General features: G+C 51.5%; 1 protein-coding gene across 1 annotated transcript in view; it reads left to right on the top strand.

Annotated features, from left to right (window-relative positions):
- The window catches only part of MED13L (mediator complex subunit 13L), a 205,707-nt gene extending 190,600 nt beyond the window's left edge, over positions 1-15,107 (top strand). The window contains exons 26-31 of the mRNA XM_071571766.1: positions 922-1,080; positions 2,008-2,184; positions 4,210-4,364; positions 7,332-7,493; positions 8,454-8,566; positions 11,381-15,107. Coding sequence (XP_071427867.1) covers positions 922-1,080; positions 2,008-2,184; positions 4,210-4,364; positions 7,332-7,493; positions 8,454-8,566; positions 11,381-11,513 — 899 coding nt within the window. The 3' untranslated portion in view covers positions 11,514-15,107. The remainder of the gene's footprint in view (positions 1-921; positions 1,081-2,007; positions 2,185-4,209; positions 4,365-7,331; positions 7,494-8,453; positions 8,567-11,380) is intronic.
- Positions 15,108-16,558: the final 1,451 nt, after the last annotated feature.

The following is a 16,558-nucleotide window of genomic DNA, read 5'->3' as shown; positions in this document are numbered from 1 at the left end:
TCCTCCAGACTGGTACCTACTGGGCCATGGCAGCATGGCCTGCAGGAGAGCAGGCTACAGTGCTCCCCTAGCACTGAGTTCCTGTGCTGGTTTGATAAGCACTTAGCCTGTGTGTGCCCTGGCTTTGGCATTACTGCCTCCTGTGGTGTAGGATTGGCACAGATACACAGAGTCATAGAATGGATTGGGTTGGGAAAGACCTCAGAGATCATCAAGTCCAACCCTTGGGCCAACTCCAGTCCCTTTACCAGATCATGGCACTCAGTGCCACGGCCAAGCTCAGCTGAAAACCCTCCAGGAATGGGGAATCCACCCCCTCTCTGGGCAGCCCATTCCAATGCCTGAGCACTCCCTCTGGAAAGAATTTTTTTCTGCTCTCCAACTTCAATTTCCCCTGGCAGAGCTTGAGCCCATCGTGCCCCCTTGTCCTATTGCTGAGTGCCTGGGAGAAGAGACCAACCCCCACCTGGCCAGAACTTCCCTTCAGGCAGTTCCAGACAGTGCTGAGGTCACCTCTGAGCCTCCCCTTCTCCAGACTAAACACCCCCAGCTCCCTCAGCCTTGCCCCATACAGGGACTGGACTTGTGCTCCAGTCCCTTCACCAGCCTTGTTGCTGTCGCCTTCCAGGCGAAGTCATGGGCCCCATCACATGTCAGGAGGAGCTCTGACCAACAGTTACCCTGAGACAGGAACACAGACAGGATTCAATTCTGCTTCCTCAAATTAAACAGCACTAAACAAAAAATTCTTACAGGAAAGGTTATTGAACAAGCAAACCCCACCAGACTGCCACAGAGTGGCACACTGCAGGGACTCCTGAGCACCCAGCATGCAGGGCCAGGGGAGTGCCAGGTGTTCTGAGTGTGTGCTGTTCCAGGGGAGGGCTGGCTCTGTCCTAGCACGATGCCTTTGTCTTGCAGACTGGAGCATCCTCCTGGGGGAGTGTTCCCTGCAGACAATCAGCAAACAGCTCAAGGAGGTTTGCCGCATGTGTGGCATCTCGGCCGCCGACTCCCCGTCCATCCTCAGCGCCTGCCTCGTGGCCATGGAGCCCCAGGGCTCCTTCGTGGTGATGCCAGGTATGGTTCCAGCTGCTGCAGTGCCAGGGAAACTGGGCTGTTAGCTCATGAGCACAGTGGCCTTGGGATTGCTGGGGACACCTTGACCTGCGTGGCTAAGGGGGGCAGGAAATAGGTCGGGCCAGCAGAATTCCCCAAAATACCATGGAGAGATGTGCCCTGGGAGTGCAGGCTCCTGGGGAAGGCAACTGTTGGGCTGCTGAGCTGTCCCCGGGGGGCTGTGGGTTCAGGAAGTTCCCAAGGGCTTGGAGGAGTCTGCAGTGGGAAAGAGAAGGAGCCTCTGGGAAGGGGAATACGAGTAAACCCACTTGCCTTCTCGTGTGCTGAAGGTATTTAGAGACTTCACTTACAAGCAGCAGCCCATGGGGTTACGTTTAAATAACATTCAATGTTGAGGTTCCCTTTACTCATTGTGTTACCTAAGCACATCCTTTTTAATGTATGTGGTGACATGTCCTTACCATATCCTTCCAAACCACTCTGGGCTTTTTAGCATTTAGAAAGAAAAGATTGGTACATGGGAAAGAATTAACTGAGCTTGAAAGTTCCTAATCAGTTGAATATTGTGAAAATCTCAGAGCAGAGATCTTGTAACATGAGAAAATAGATGGCAAGCGAGGCTTTTATCTTACTGACCAAAGTGGGGTATATTTCATAGTTACACAGAGGGTGTGAAAAATCAGTTCAACTTCTGTTTTAACAAGCAAATATCTGATTAAGAGGCAGCAGAATGACAGGAAAGGTGGGGCTGAACACTGTGCAAGTGGTGATCTGAAGTTAAAGCTCTTCCAGCAATTTATTCTTTTGAAGATAAGGCCCTTTGAACCCGTGTTTGAGCTTGCAGAGCAGCTGGGCTGGCCAGGATGTGGCTGCCCAGGGAGCTGTCTGGGAGGGGGCACTGAAGGCTGTGCTGTGTGTGCCCTGCAGACGCTGTCACCATGGGCTCGGTGTTCGGCCGCAGCACGGCGCTCAACCTGCAGTCGTCCCAGCTCAACACGCCCCAGGATGCCTCCTGTACACACATCCTGGTGTTCCCAACCTCTGCTACGATCCAGGTGGCACCAGCAAACTACCCCAACGAGGATGGGTTCAGCCCCACCAACGGTGAGTGATGCTGGGGGCACAGGGACCTTTCCAGAACCTCAGCAGGAACAAACCCCCCCATTGCACCCAGGTGACTTCAGAGGGAACCCCACAGGGTGCAGGATAACACTCTGTGCTTTCCCTGAGTCTGCTTTCAGATAATCACCCTGCTTTATTCCCAAAAGGACATGGACCAACCATGGCACAGACTAGAAAATGCTTTTTCTTGTTGTGACTTGGTCAGAGGTTGTTTCCAGCAGTGCTTCACTACCCTGTTGTGTACAGAGCTGGGAGGAAGGAGGCACTTGCACACTTTTGATCTCCCTGTAAAGTAGGTAAAACAGCCCAACCTGAGAATTCCTGGTGTCCCCAGAGTGCTTTTACACACACATTGAACCCTGCAGTTCGTGTCAGCAAGTCTCTGCTTTGTATCAAATAAGTGTTTTCCTGCTTTGTCACAAATCCTTTAAATGATTGCAAAGTAATTTAACCTAAGAGTGACTCCAGCCACGTACAGTAGGATTGTTTAATGAGGAGGGCAGGCACAGGCTGGAGGGGAGGCAGCCCCACAGGTTTTAGGGAAGGAGCAAGCTTTGATCTGTTCCTGCTGGAATGTCAGAGGGCCTCCCGAGGGAAGTTGCCCCTCTCAATCCCTGTCCCTTGGAGGCCCTGGGATCCCCCCCAGTGCTGTGCTGACAAACATTAACCTGTGTTAACCTGCCCTTTAGTGCTGCAGATGCTAATTAGGGTCAGGTACAAGGACTGGCCTTTTCCAAAATGGTGTTAAATTTAATTTTCTTAACTCTGTTCTACTTAATGATTAAACTGCTTCCTCTGCCATTAGCCAGCTCATTTATGCTTTGGAGGTGAAGCAGAGCATGACATGAGCTCTGGGTTGTTTACTGAGGCTGGAGGACACAAGTTAATAAACTTCAGTTAAGTCATTGCTCTGGCAATCCAGAGGTTTTCTTCAGGAGGTGAAGGAAAACAACCGCCTGCCTGTTTCAGTACTGGGGCTTCAGGTGAAATTTATTCAGCACACACATCCTTTGCCATTTTATGTGGAGTAAATTCCTCTTTTTCAAGAGAAATTGTTATTTATTATATGTATAACACACGACTTCTATTTAGGGCTTCGTGTTTTAGTGTGGATTTGGTTGCAATTCTAATTAATCCAGTTAATTCAGACAGGTCCCACTGTCCCTTTCTGCCATCTAAAATGTACTTTAAATGTCATTATGCACTTTAAATGTCTTTGCCTGCTGAGAAGCCTGGATAAGGCCATACCCCTGTAAACCATGTTGTGCTGGCTGTCATTTTTCACCCTGTTCATGGTGCCTTATCCTTCCCTCAGGTAACTTAGTCCTGGTTTTGTAACCTGTGTGTAGGGGACTGAGTGGTGTGAATTCACTTCTCCCAGCAGCAAACACCCCTTCCCCGTGCCCTTAGCCCTTCCCACACAGGAGCTGAACCAGCCAGCTGGGATAATGCAGCTGGATGGCATTCCTGAGGTGGCAGTAGGGTATGAAAAGCTGCACTGAGGGGAATCCGGGTGCAGCACTTGGAAGGATCCCCAATTCCATGTGAGTGGAGAGCAGCCTTGCAGCCCTCAGGGACTCTGGGGGCAGTTTCCTTGGAGCTGCTTCCAGAGCTGGGAGTGAACATTGGAGGGGCTGGGGAGCAGCACCTGCAGAAGGGACACTCAGGGGTTTTGTGATGGGTTTCAGTGTCTCTGTTGCAAAGCTCACTCTGGATTTCATGGAGCTGGTACAGCAGGATTTTTGTTCACTGCACGGCCAGTGCTCACCTTCATCATCCCAACACATCTGCCAACTCTCCCTTTCAAGTCTCTGTGGTTGCAGTCAAAGGTTCTAAAGAGGATGAAACAGCCAAGTGTTTATCTCTGCCCTCATCTGCCTTGAGAGTATGTAAAAGAAAAAAGGGAATGGTGATAAATTAAAGGGAATGGTAATAAATTACAAAAATGTCTTGGGAAAAAGAGAGCACAGCACACTGGAAATGATTTTCCTTTCTTTTCCTTTTCAGATGACATGTTTGACCTCCCATTCCCAGATGACATGGACAATGACATTAGGATTTTAATAACAGGGAATCTTCACTCTTCACCAAATTCCTCCCCAGTTCCTTCCCCTGGATCTCCATCTGGCACTGGAGTGGGATCTCACTACCACCACAGTAGGGTAAGGCTGGAGCACCACAGGCCATGTGCTGCTTAAAATAAAACACAAAGAAAGACCCAAATCCTCCAACAAAATCCTTTTTTCTGCAGATTCTCACACATGATTAGGTCAAGGGCAAGCAGAACTCAGGTTAATATTGAAGGTGCTGATCAAATACTGCTGGAGAAGGTGCCTCTGCACTGTTTGCATCTCCCAGTTAGTTGTTGGTGGACAAGGCAATAGAGAGGAAGGAGAGAGAAGCTTTATTTTTGGTGGCAGAGCCATGACTGATGCCCCTGCATAAACCCAATCTGTTCTCTCATCCATTCTCTTCTGGACAATCCCACAGAATGTCCCTGGCACAAAGTGACAATTCTTTGAGCAAAAGGAAGCAATGACAGCCCCTGTTCCCAGAGATTTCAGGGGAGGCAAGAAGGGAGATAATTCTCCCAGTGGTGAAACCCTGCCCATGGAAACTCTGCAGGTGCTGGAGGGTTATGCAAATGTTGTTTCTTAGGAATATTTAGCCCAGAGCACACAGTGTTTGTAAGTGATTTTTGTTTGAAGTGGCTTTTATAAAGTCAGTTCCAACATCAGTGATTTCTTAAAATGCAAATTATTTTTGGTCATTCAAGGCATTTTTTTTAATTGGCTTTGGCATAACTTAGATTAGGTTTAATGGAACTCTTTCACTCCTACATTTAATTGTGTAGGACTGAGCTGTTCCCTTAAAATGGTTTCTATCACAAGTTTGATACTTCATAATTTCCTGTAGAGAAATTATATTCTTCAAGTTGTACATTTAAATCATTCTTTAGTGAATAACACAGTTTTTCATTTCAGAAACAGGCTAATTTTTGTACCAGAAACAGATAATCCCTGCATTTAAAAGTTCTGGGTTAGTGATCTGAATAATTTCTTTGGATCTGGATGTGGATCTGGACTATCACTGGTGGCTTTAAAGTGCCAGGAGAGACTATAGATGTGGTAGGAGAGGGAGCACAGAATGGATCCTCAGAGGAGGGGCAGGTCCAGCTGAGACACCTCTGACTGGTGCTGCCTCTGCCAGAGCACAGCATCTCCCACATGGGAATGAGATGTCTTGAGGAAGGAATTCTCCCTCCCTGAACACGACTGACTACAAGGTGGTGGGTGGTGTCACCCCCTGGAAGGGAAGGGTCCCACCTGTGTTCTGTCAGCCTGTGCCCAGATGCCTCAGTGGCAGCTCAGCAGTGTGGGAGGGAGGGAGGGAGGAAGGACTCCTGAGCCACAGCAGTGCTGGCACTGCCTTCCTGAGCTCAGCCCAAGCACCTTCTGGTGATGGTGCAGCTCACCCTTCAAGGTGAAGAATGGCCCAGTGCTGTCCCTGGGTGCTCCAGGCTGGCTCCTGGGCAGATGAAAGTTCTGAATTCTGTGAGCAAACCCCCAGCCATGATCCCCAGCTCCTCACTGCTCACTTTCCCTGTCCTCAGTTCACTCAGCAGTGTCTGTTCTGTAGCACTTCCATGAACACCTTTACAGAATTTGCTCTCCATGGAGGTGCCTCCCCGGGCTCAGGAGCAGCCCTGGGAGTTAATGGGCAGGAGAGACCTGGGCAGAGTAATTCAGATTACCCATTAACACAGGGCTGGTAATTGCAGTGTAATTTTGTTGTAAGCAGGCCCAGCGTGTGACCCTCCCCTCGCAGGCAGGGAGGTCACGCCTGTCCCTGTGCCCCAGGATTGATGGCTGAGCTCCAGCCCTGGGCTGAGCCTGCTCCAGGCTCCAGGGATGCTTCCCTTCCTGGGAGGAGGAGGACCTGCTGGAGGGCACTGCCAGGGAAGGGGCTGTCATTGAGCTGCTTTCTGTGCAGGAGAATCTTTTCCTTTTTTTTAACCTCTTGATGTAAAAGACATCTCTGGATTAAGTGAACTGCTCTCCCAGTCCTGCAGGGATCCATTACAGGCTAAAACACTTTGCAGGCATCTTTAGGGGTTTTCCTCTATGAAATAAAAGCAAAATAAGAAAGAGTGTTTCAAAAAAAAACTAAACACATTTATAATAGGAAGATATTGTGGAATGGACCTTCTGGTGCCCCAGGAGATCCCTGTGGATCATGACAGCTCAGGACATGTGTGTACACTCACAGATGAGCTGGGGCAGCTCCCCCCCAGAACTTCTGTCCCACAGCCTTGGGTGTGGAAGGTTCCTCTGGGTTTTACTGCACAGAAATAACATCACAAACGCACTTGGTGATAGTCCAAAAATATTAGTTTTACAGCCCCTTTCTTGTTGTTTAACTCTCTCCTCTCCAAGTAACCCTTTGGTCTGTATAAAACAACACCAGTAACTAACACTGTAAATATAACAGTCTGTAAATAAGTGAATAAGTGACATAAGTGGAAAAGCAGGACAAGTGGTTGGTTTTCCCCTCACTTCCCCTGCCTGGTAACACAAATGTGGTCTGGGCACAGGAATCCTGTGCAAGTGGCCAGAGCCAGGGGCAGAAGGGCAGCAGTTCTGCTGAAGCCATCGGTGTAACTCACTGGCAAAGCAACACAACCAGAGGTACAGCTGCTCATCCCCTGCTCCTCCCCACTGCAGTGTAACTCATCCTTCCATGGCTGGAGATGGGAAGATGTGCAGAGAGGCCTGTGAGGGTTTATAAACCCCATCCCACACTGGTCTGCTCCCCAAGGCACTCAGGGAGCTGTTCAGAGTCACAGCCAGAGCCTGGTGCCTTGGAGTGACTCTGTAGCACCAAATTCCATGTGCTCTCCAGTCAGTTCAGGAGGTCAGTGGTGCTGTTTGGGAATGTGCAGTGCTGCTGGAGCATGAGCCTGGGGAACCAGCTACAGGGCAAAAGGGGTTAGGCAACTTTGACTAAGATTTGTGAATGCTAAAGGATGGCTCATTAATCGTAAGACAGTAATTAGTGGACAAACCCACTGTTACTGGAGTGGGATGTGATGACCTAACCCAACAGAGCTGCCTCTCCTCCTCCTGCAGAGCCAAGGGGAACGTCTCCTGTCCAGGGAAGCCCCTGAAGAGCTGAAGCAGCAGCCCCTGGCTCTGGGATACTTCGTGTCGACTGCCAAAGCTGAGAACCTTCCCCAGTGGTTCTGGTCATCCTGTCCTCAGGCTCAGAACCAGTGTCCCCTCTTCCTGAAGGTCTGTCACACTCCACGTGGAGCATCTTCTCTCCTTTGCTTTTCCCTGCTTGTAAAGGTTGGACAGTGGGGTCTGTAGTGTCAGAGTGAACTGAGACCTCCCAGCCCAGAACTGCAGGGGCTTGTGAGACACCCACAGCAGAGCTGGTGCAGCTGCTGCAGACTCACTGAGCCCTGGGCAGCCTCTTGCAGCTTCTGATCTGGATGGGTCAAAACCTGTGAGCTGGTGAGTGTGGAAAGCAGGGGAAGAATCTGTCCTGAGTAGCATCACACAACTATTCAAACAAACAACCTGTAGAATAAAAAAGTTAGTACCTCTTTCTTGATCCACTCTCAGCTCAATTAAGAAATCCTAGACATTTTTTCAAGTCTTGTGGCTAAATTCTTTCCTCAGGCAAACAAAGCCATCTCAGCACTGATGTGAGCAATGGCCCACAGTCCCCATGGCAGGCTGTGCCCTCATGGGCAGAGCACTCAGCCTTGGGCCTTCCCCTGGGTCTTGGGCCTCACACTCTGCCCCTCAAGTGTGTGCATTTCTTTAAACCCACACAATGGAGGTGTCAAAGTAATATGGAAAATAAACCACTGTAGTTTTGGAGCTAGACATGAAGTTTAATGCTAAACTTAAAGGGCCCTGCGCTGGGAGAGTCTGGCCACTCATGGTGGTTTGTTACTGGAGAACCACTGACACATCCCAAGGGATTCCCCTCATCTCTTCCTCCCTGACTGACATGCAGAACAGAATTCAGTGTTCTTTTTTAAGGACCATTGATTCCAGCCCAAAAGTGAAGTCAGTTTATTCACAAATATAACCATTAACTTGGAAATACACACGGGGTTCAACACAGAATCGCCAACTTTCCCTGCTGTCCTGAGGTGATCCAGAATGTTTCTGTTCCCTGGGAGCTTGAGCAGTACCTGCCACATGAGGAATTAATTTTTGCTTTCTTCCTTTGCACAGGCCTCACTCCACCACCACATCTCCGTAGCGCAGACAGACGAGCTTCTACCTGCCAGAAATTCTCAGCGAGTTCCTCACCCCCTTGACTCTAAAACTACATCAGATGTCTTGAGGTAACACCTTCTAGGTTTGCAGTTAAACCCTAAAGGTTTGGGGACTGAGCTCAGAGGGACCTGCTCAACCTGGCAATGCTATTTCTGAGTTCCATCAGCAGTTCATGGCTCTGCCTTGCCCTACACGAGGCTCAGGGCAGTGGGGCATCTCCCACTCCAGTGCTGCCTCCTTGCCCCTGGGCAGGGCTCTGAGGGGGATTCAGTGGGTTTCCTACCCTTGTGCCCAGCAATCCAAAGAGATCTTGGAATCAGCTCAGCCTTGCCAAGAGGACACCTTGGTTTGCCCCCCTGGACTGTCCTGTTCACCTGAGCCCCACTCTGGGCTGTGCCACTAAACAGTTTTACTCACCAAACTGAATGGATTTATAGAAGGAGATAAAAGTACCCTCCTGTTACCACTGTCTCAGGAGCTGGGATATGAAGCAGACATTGCTCCTGAATAAATGCAGGGGTGTGTTGTGCTGTTTGGGATAACCAGAGGCCTGTTTGCCCCCAGACCTGTGTTGTGAGAGCACACAGTGCAGGACACACCAGTGAGCAAGCAGAGTGTCAGCAGGGCACAGGAAGAACACTCTGATCTGAGGAACAGATGGTGTATTGTTCCAGGAGATCTGAGTGTGCCTCTGAGAGGATTCACCTCCCAGACCTTGGGATATTGAGTAAAAGGTGTCAGGGTATTGAGTGACAAGAGGGTGCAGTGCCCAGGGAAGGGGTGAGGTGCAACACAAGTTACCAGATGAGAGATTCTAATTAGGCACAGGCTCACAGGACCAGGGCAGCACAGGGTGCCCAGGAGGCTGTGGGACACCTCAGAGCTGCTCAAGGCTTTGGTGGCCGTGGCACTGGCACCTCTCTGAGCCCACACTGTGCACTGGTGAGACCCTGCATTCCAGTAGTCTGCTTCCAGTTCAGACCTTGCACAGCTGGAAGCTCTGCTTCCCCCCCTCCCCATGGGAAGTGACCCTTCCCCTGGACTCTGCCTTGGGGAGGCCACACCTTGAGTGTTGTGTTCAGTTCTGGGCCCCTCAGTTGAGGCAAGAGATTGAGGGGCTGGAGCGGGGCCAGAGAAGAGCAACGAGGCTGGAGAAGGGACTGGAGCACAAGTGCTGTGGGGAGAGGCTGAGGGAGCTGGGGGTGTTTAGCCTGGAGAAGAGGAGGCTCAGAGGTGACCTCAGCACTGTCTGGAAGTGCCTGAAGGGAAGTTGTGGCCAGGTGAGGGTTGGTCTCTTCTCCCAGGCACTCAGCAATAGGACAAGGGGGCACGATGGGCTCAAGCTCTGCCAGGGGAAATTGAAGTTGGAGAGCAGAAAGAAATTCTTTGCAGAGAGAGTGCTCAGGGATTGGAATGGGCTGCCCAGAGAGGGGGTGGATTCCCCATCCCTGGAGGTTTTTCAAGTGAGCTTGGCCGTGGCACTGAGTGCCATGATCTGGTAAAGGGACTGGAGTTGGACCGAGGGTTGGACTTGATGATCTCGGAGGTCTTTTCCAACCCAATCCATTCTATGATTCTATTCTATGATTCTTTGGGGTCCCACCGTGCCAGCAGTGGGGCAGTGCTGTGGCAGTGCCCCCCTCTGGGCTGTGTGGGAGGGCAGGGCCCTGCTGAGCAGTACCTGGCCCATGCTGAGCAGTGCTGAGCAGTGCCTGGGCCGTGCTGAGCAGTGCCAGGGCCGTGCTGAGCAGTGCCTGGGCCGTGCTGAGCAGTGCCAGGGCCGTGCTGAGCAGTACCTGGGCCATGCTGGGCAGTACCTGGGCCGTGCTGAACAGTGCCAGGGCCATGCTGAGCAGTGCCTGGGCCATGCTGAGCAGTACCTGGCCCATGCTGAGCAGTGCTTGGGCCATGCTGAGCAGTACCTGGCCCGTGCTGAACAGTGCCAGGGCCGTGCTGAACAGTGCCTGCGCCATGCTGAGCAGTGCCTGGGCCGTGCTGAGCAGTGCTGAGCAGTGTCTGGGCCGTGCTGAACAGTGCTGAGCAGTGCCTGGCCCGTGCTGAGCAGTGCCTGGCCCGTGCTGAGCTGTACCTGGCCCGTGCTGAGCAGTACCTGGCCCGTGCTGAGCAGTGCTGAGCAGTGCTGAGCAGTACCTGGCCCGTGCTGAGCAGTGCTGAGCAGTGCCTGGCCGGTGCTGAGCTGTGCCTGGCCCGTGCTGAGCAGTGCCTGGCCCGTGCTGAGCAGTGCTGAACTGTACCTGGCCCGTGCTGAGCAGTACCTGGCCCGTGCTGAGCAGTACCTGGCCCGTGCTGAGCTGTGCGTGGCCCGTGCTGAGCAGTGCCTGGCCCGTGCTGAGCAGTGCTGAGCTGTACCTGGCCCGTGCTGAGCAGTACCTGGCCCGTGCTGAGCAGTGCCTGGCCCGTGCTGAGCAGTACCTGGCCCGTGCTGAGCAGTACCTGGCCCGTGCTGAGCTGTGCCTGGCCCGTGCTGAGCAGTGCCTGGCCCGTGCTGAGCTGTGCCTGGCCAGTGCTGAGCAGTGCCTGGCCCGTGCTGAGCTGTGCCTGGCCCGTGCTGAGCAGTGCCTGGCCCGTGCTGAGCAGTGCTGAGCAGTGCCTGGCCCGTGCTGAGCTGTGCCTGGCCCGTGCTGAGCAGTGCTGAGCAGTGCTGAGCTGTGCCTGGCCGGTGCTGAGCAGTGCTGAGCAGTGCCTGGCCCGTGCTGAGCAGTGCTGAGCTGTGCCTGGCCCGTGCTGAGCCGTGCCTGGCCCGTGCTGAGCCGTGCCTGGCCCGTGCTGAGCAGTGCCTGGCCCGTGCTGAGCAGTGCTGAGCAGTGCCTGGCCCGTGCTGAGCAGTACCTGGCCCGTGCTGAGCCGTGCCTCTCCCGCAGGTTCGTGCTGGAGCAGTACAACGCGCTGTCGTGGCTCACCTGTAACCCCGCCACGCAGGACCGCAGCTCCTGCCTGCCCGTGCACTTCGTGGTGCTCACCCAGCTCTACAATGCCATCAGGAACATCCTCTGAGGCTCCTGCTCCTCTGACCTACGTGCCACAGCCTGCAAACTTCGCTCCTCCTCAGACCAGTCCTGTGCTGTGCTGCTGCTCCCCCAAAGCACACGTGGATTCTGCAGTGTTCAGAACTCGACTACCCATTGGCATCTCTGGCAGCTTCAGTCCAAAATCTGGGAACATCCAAGGACAGTGAACACAGAGTAACCTCAAGCCAGTGTTAGTTTGGTGGCCCAGTAACTACTGGTCAGTGTGTGATTATTTTTTTTAATATTTTATTTTTTTAAGGAAGACTACAGGATCTTTTTGCATTAGGAACTGATCCACAGCCAAGAGCAGGCTCAGCCCTGCCAGTAAAACCACCTTGTAGTGACCAGTTCGGGTGTTCTGTTGTTTGACCGTCGCAAACTGGGACTTTGCAGGAGGCAAAATCCACAACCACAAACCCACACAGTTGTAGTCTCGTATAAATATTGGAGTTTTCTGTCTGCCTGGAGTTTCTGTCAGAGTGGATTGGGATGAATGCATGCATTTGTTACCTGTCCATGTAGATATGAATGGTCTGGAGATACTTTATTTATTCTTAGCTTTGGGGAGGGGAGGGATTAAATTATAAAGGACCAGGAACAGTAGAATATCTTCCAAATCCAGCTCTGTTCCACCATAGGGTTATTTATCTACAGACCTCTCACTCTTCTGACCTAGAAATCAGAAGCTCAGAACAATCCAAGTCCAAGCTGGGAAGGGAGGCAAGTTCTGGGAAGGATCCACTGCATTTTAAGGAATTCTCCCCTGGGTTTAGCCTGGTTCCAGCAGGGAATGGCCAGTGTTCAATGAAGGATCACACTACCTATGGGGACAGGAGCGAGAGACAGGTAGGGAGGAAAAATACTTTAAAGCCCAGTGCAAGGGCAAGTGGAAAGTGGTAAATTAATCTATTGTAGAGCTATGATTGAAATATATTTCCAGTAAATTTAATGATGCTACAAAGGATTTACTGAAAGCCAAGTCGCCCTGGAGTTCTGGGCAGACTCGTCCATGTACATATCCAAAAAGATGGTTTTTGTTTACACTAAATCACTTGCAAATCTGGTGTATTTTTTCTGACTATAGGAATATTATTTCAAAGAAATAATTTTTAAAAAATTATATCATTAAATTAGTACTTGAAAGTTACACCACTGTGGTGGCAAAATTACTTTGTTTAGTCAAACGATCACCATTGGGAAGGTTAATGGCTAATTGAAGTATTTTTATGGCTCCTTCATTCCAGGCTTCGAGGGGTTGAAGCTCCAGCCCTGCTCTCCTTGTGGTTGGGGTGCACTGGGCAGGGCTGGAGCTCCAGTTCCCTCCAGGCTGGGTGCACTGGGCAGGGCTGGAGCTCCAGTTCCCTCATTGTTGTGTGCACTGGGCAGGGCTGGAGCTCCAGTTCCCCCCTGGTTGGGTGCACTGGGCAGGGTTGGAGCTCCAGTTCCCCCCTGGTTGGGTGCACTGGGCAGGGCTGGAGCTCCAGTTCCCCCCTGGTTGGGTGCACTGGGCAGGGCTGGAGCTCCACTTCCCTCCTGGTTGGGTGCACTGGGCAGGGCTGGAGCTCCAGTTCCCCCCTGGTTGGGTGCACTGGGCAGGGCTGGAGCTCCAGTTCCCCCCTGGTTGGGTGCACTGGGCAGGGCTGGAGCTCCAGTTCCCCCCTGGTTGGGTGCACTGGGCAGGGCTGGAGCTCCAGTTCCCCCCTGGTTGGGTGCACTGGGCAGGGCTGGAGCTCCAGTTCCCCCCTGGTTGGGTGCACTGGGCAGGGCTGGAGCTCCAGTTCCCCCCTGGTTGGGTGCACTGGGCAGGGCTGGAGCTCCAGTTCCCCCCTGGTTGGGTGCACTGGGCAGGGCTGGAGCTCTACTTGCCCCATGGTTGGGTGCACTGGGCAGGGCTGGAGCTCCAGTTCCCCCCTGGTTGGGTGCACTGGGCAGGGTTAGAGCTCCAGTTCCCTCCTGGTTGGGTGCACTGGGCAGGGCTGGAGCTCCAGTTCCCTCCTGGTTGGGTTCCCTGTGCAGGGTTGGAGCTCCAGTTCCCTCCTGGTTGGGTGCAGTGGGCAGGGCTGGAGCTCCAGTTCCCCATGGTCAGGGTGCACTGGGCAGGGCTGGAGCTCCAGTTCCCTCCTGGTTGGGTTCCCTGTGCAGGGTTGGAGCTCCAGTTCCCCCCTGGTTGGGTGCACTGGGCAGGGCTTGGGTCAGGCTGAGTGACCTCCTGACCTGTCTGGGGAGAAAAAACCACCGAGTTGAAAAGTTCTTCCAAAAGACTTTCATGTTCTGATTAAAAAAGAAAATTAAATTCTATGGTTTTGAAAAGTATTTTTCTTGAGATGATGTAACATTTAAAACAAATTATATAAAATAATTAAAAAATAATTAAAAAAAAAAAGGATTGCTTGTGTGATGGGAGGGTGGAGGCAGAGGAGGAGCCTGTACATGGATTATTGCCCTCTCTGCACACACCTCCACGTGGGTGTCGTATCCTCTTTGCAATGTATAGGTTAAAAAAAGAAATCTGATATCAAACCATTTGTATCTAATGTGTACAGTGTAAAATTGACTTTAAAAATATTGCAGTACTATTTTTTCTTAATCAGAAAAGAAAATTCTCAAGGCCTTTTGAAGAGCATAAAAAGATGAAGATTGTAAACTTGTATAAAAAAAAAAATTTAACTTGGGGAGGAAAAAAATGTAAAGTAGACATTTGTAATCTTTTACCATTTGGGGGTTATTTGTTCCCAGGATTCATCTGAACTTTGGATTATTATTTTGTTTATTGTTTCTAAGTGGGCTGTTTTTATCCAGGGGTGTTTCTTCCCCACAAACCTGGTTCTAAGCAAAAATTAGAAATTAAAAAAAAAGGGCAGCAAGGAGTAGTTTTCATCTGGTGTCTTTTATTTAATTTTTTTAAGTTAAGAGAAGCTGGTGACATATTTATACGTTTTTGTGCAAAATAAATGAATGGCAATAGATTTTAAAGACAAATCTTATGTACTTCAGTGTGAAAAGTTCTGTATAATATTTCCCTTAAATATGCATTATTTTCCTTGTGAGTTTTTTACTGAATTAATCTGAAATGTACAAGCCCTGGCTTTCCTACAGAGTGAAGAAAGTTATTTTATTTTTTTTTTTATTATTATTTCTACCTTTGGGAAATCATGCCTAGCTCAGCGTTGCTCTGGCATTGTTTGGGAGCGGGAGGGGGGGATGTCCAGCATGCTTGGTTGTATATTTCAGACCCTTTTTTAAATGTAAAAGCTGTACATTTCTGGGGAGTTCTGAAGTTCTTTTTGTTTTCTTTTGGTTTGTTTTTTTTTTTGTTTTGTTTTGTTTTTTTTTCTCTGAGCATTTTGCAGTGAGCTTCTTTTATATATAGCCGACAATTTGAAAGAAAACACAAAAAAATGTGAAGTTCATTTTAAATCTACAGTATATCGCTGGTACAATACACTAAAAAAGACTTTGATAAAAAGAAACAATAATAATAAAAGACCTCCATTTTAAATGTCATTCATATATACCTTGTGGATGAGAGCTATATACTTTTACACACTTTTTTAGATGAATAAATTATTGAATTACTGAAGCTGTTGGTGGAGTTTTATTCTTGCCTGCACAGGGTCAGGGGTGGGATGGCTGCAGGACCTTCCCTGGGACACCCTTCAGAGGAGCTGTGGGGCAGGACATTCCCTGGGACACCTCCTGGGGTTTCCTGGAGCAGATGTGGGGCAGGACCTTCCCTGGGACACCTCCTGGGGTTTCTCAGAGGAGCTGTGGGGCAGGTCCTTCCCTGGGACACCTCCTGGGGTTTCCCAAAGGAGCTGTGGGGCAGGACCTTCCCTGGGACACCTCCTGGGGTTTCCCAAAGGAGCTGTGGGGCAGGACATTCCCTGGGACACCCTCCTGGGGTTTCCTGGAGGAGCTGTGGGGCAGGACCTTCCCTGGGACACCTCCTGGGGTTTCCCAGAGGAGTTGTGGGGCAGGACATTCCCTGGGACACCTCCTGGGGTTTCCTGGAGCAGATGTGGGGCAGGACCTTCCCTGGGACACCTCCTGGGGTTTCCTGGAGCAGATGTGGGGCAGGACCTTCCCTGGGACACCTCCTGGGGTTTCTCAGAGGAGCTGTGGGGCAGGACCTTCCCTGGGACACCCTCCAGAGGAGCTGTGGGGCAGGACCTTCCCTGGGACACCTCCTGGGGTTTCCTGGAGCAGATGTGGGGCAGGACCTTCCCTGGGACACCCTTCAGAGGAGCTGTGGGGCAGGACATTCCCTGGGACACCTCCTGGGGTTTCCTGTAGCAGATATGGGGCAGGACCTTCCCTGGGACACCTCCTGGGGTTTCCTGGAGCAGATATGGGGCAGGACCTTCCCTGGGACACCCTCCTGGGGTTTCCCAGAGGAGCTGTGGGGGAGGACCTTCCCTGGGACACCCTCCTGGGGTTTCCCAAAGGAGCTGTGGGACAGGACCTTCCCTGGGACACCTCCTGGGGTTTCCCAGAGGAGCTGTGGGGCAAGACCTTCCCTGGGACACCCTCCAGAGGAGCTGTGGGGCAGGACCTTCCCTGGGACACCCTCCTGGGGTTTCCCAAAGGAGCTGTGGGAATTCTTGAGCTGCATTCTTGAGCTGCATTTTCTTGCGGTGTCTGTTCAGGGCTGGGTGTCGGACTTGATGATCCTTGTGGGTTCCTTCCACCTCTGGAAACTGGGATTCTGGGATCCAGCTGTGGCCCTCTGGGATGCAGGAGGGATCCAGCTGTGGCCATGTGGGATGCAGGAGGGATCCAGCTGTGGCCCTCTGGGATGCAGGAGGGATCCAGCTGTGGCCCTCTGGGATGCAGGAGGGATCCACCTGTGGCCAAGCAGGAGGGATCCAGCTGTGGCCATGAGGGATTCAGGAGGGATCCAGTTGTGGCCACCCTGGGATGCAGGAGGGATCCAGCTGTGGCCATGGGGGATGCAGGAGGGATTCAGCTGTGGCCATGGGGGATGCAGGAGGGATTCAGCTGTGTCTATGAGGGATGCAGGAGGGATCCAGC

The sequence above is a fragment of the Pithys albifrons genome, chromosome 17, assembly GCF_047495875.1.
Source record: "Pithys albifrons albifrons isolate INPA30051 chromosome 17, PitAlb_v1, whole genome shotgun sequence".
Lineage (NCBI taxonomy): Eukaryota > Metazoa > Chordata > Aves > Passeriformes > Thamnophilidae > Pithys > Pithys albifrons.
Note: the sequence above shows the minus strand (reverse complement) of the source record. Positions and strands in the feature narration are given on the sequence as shown.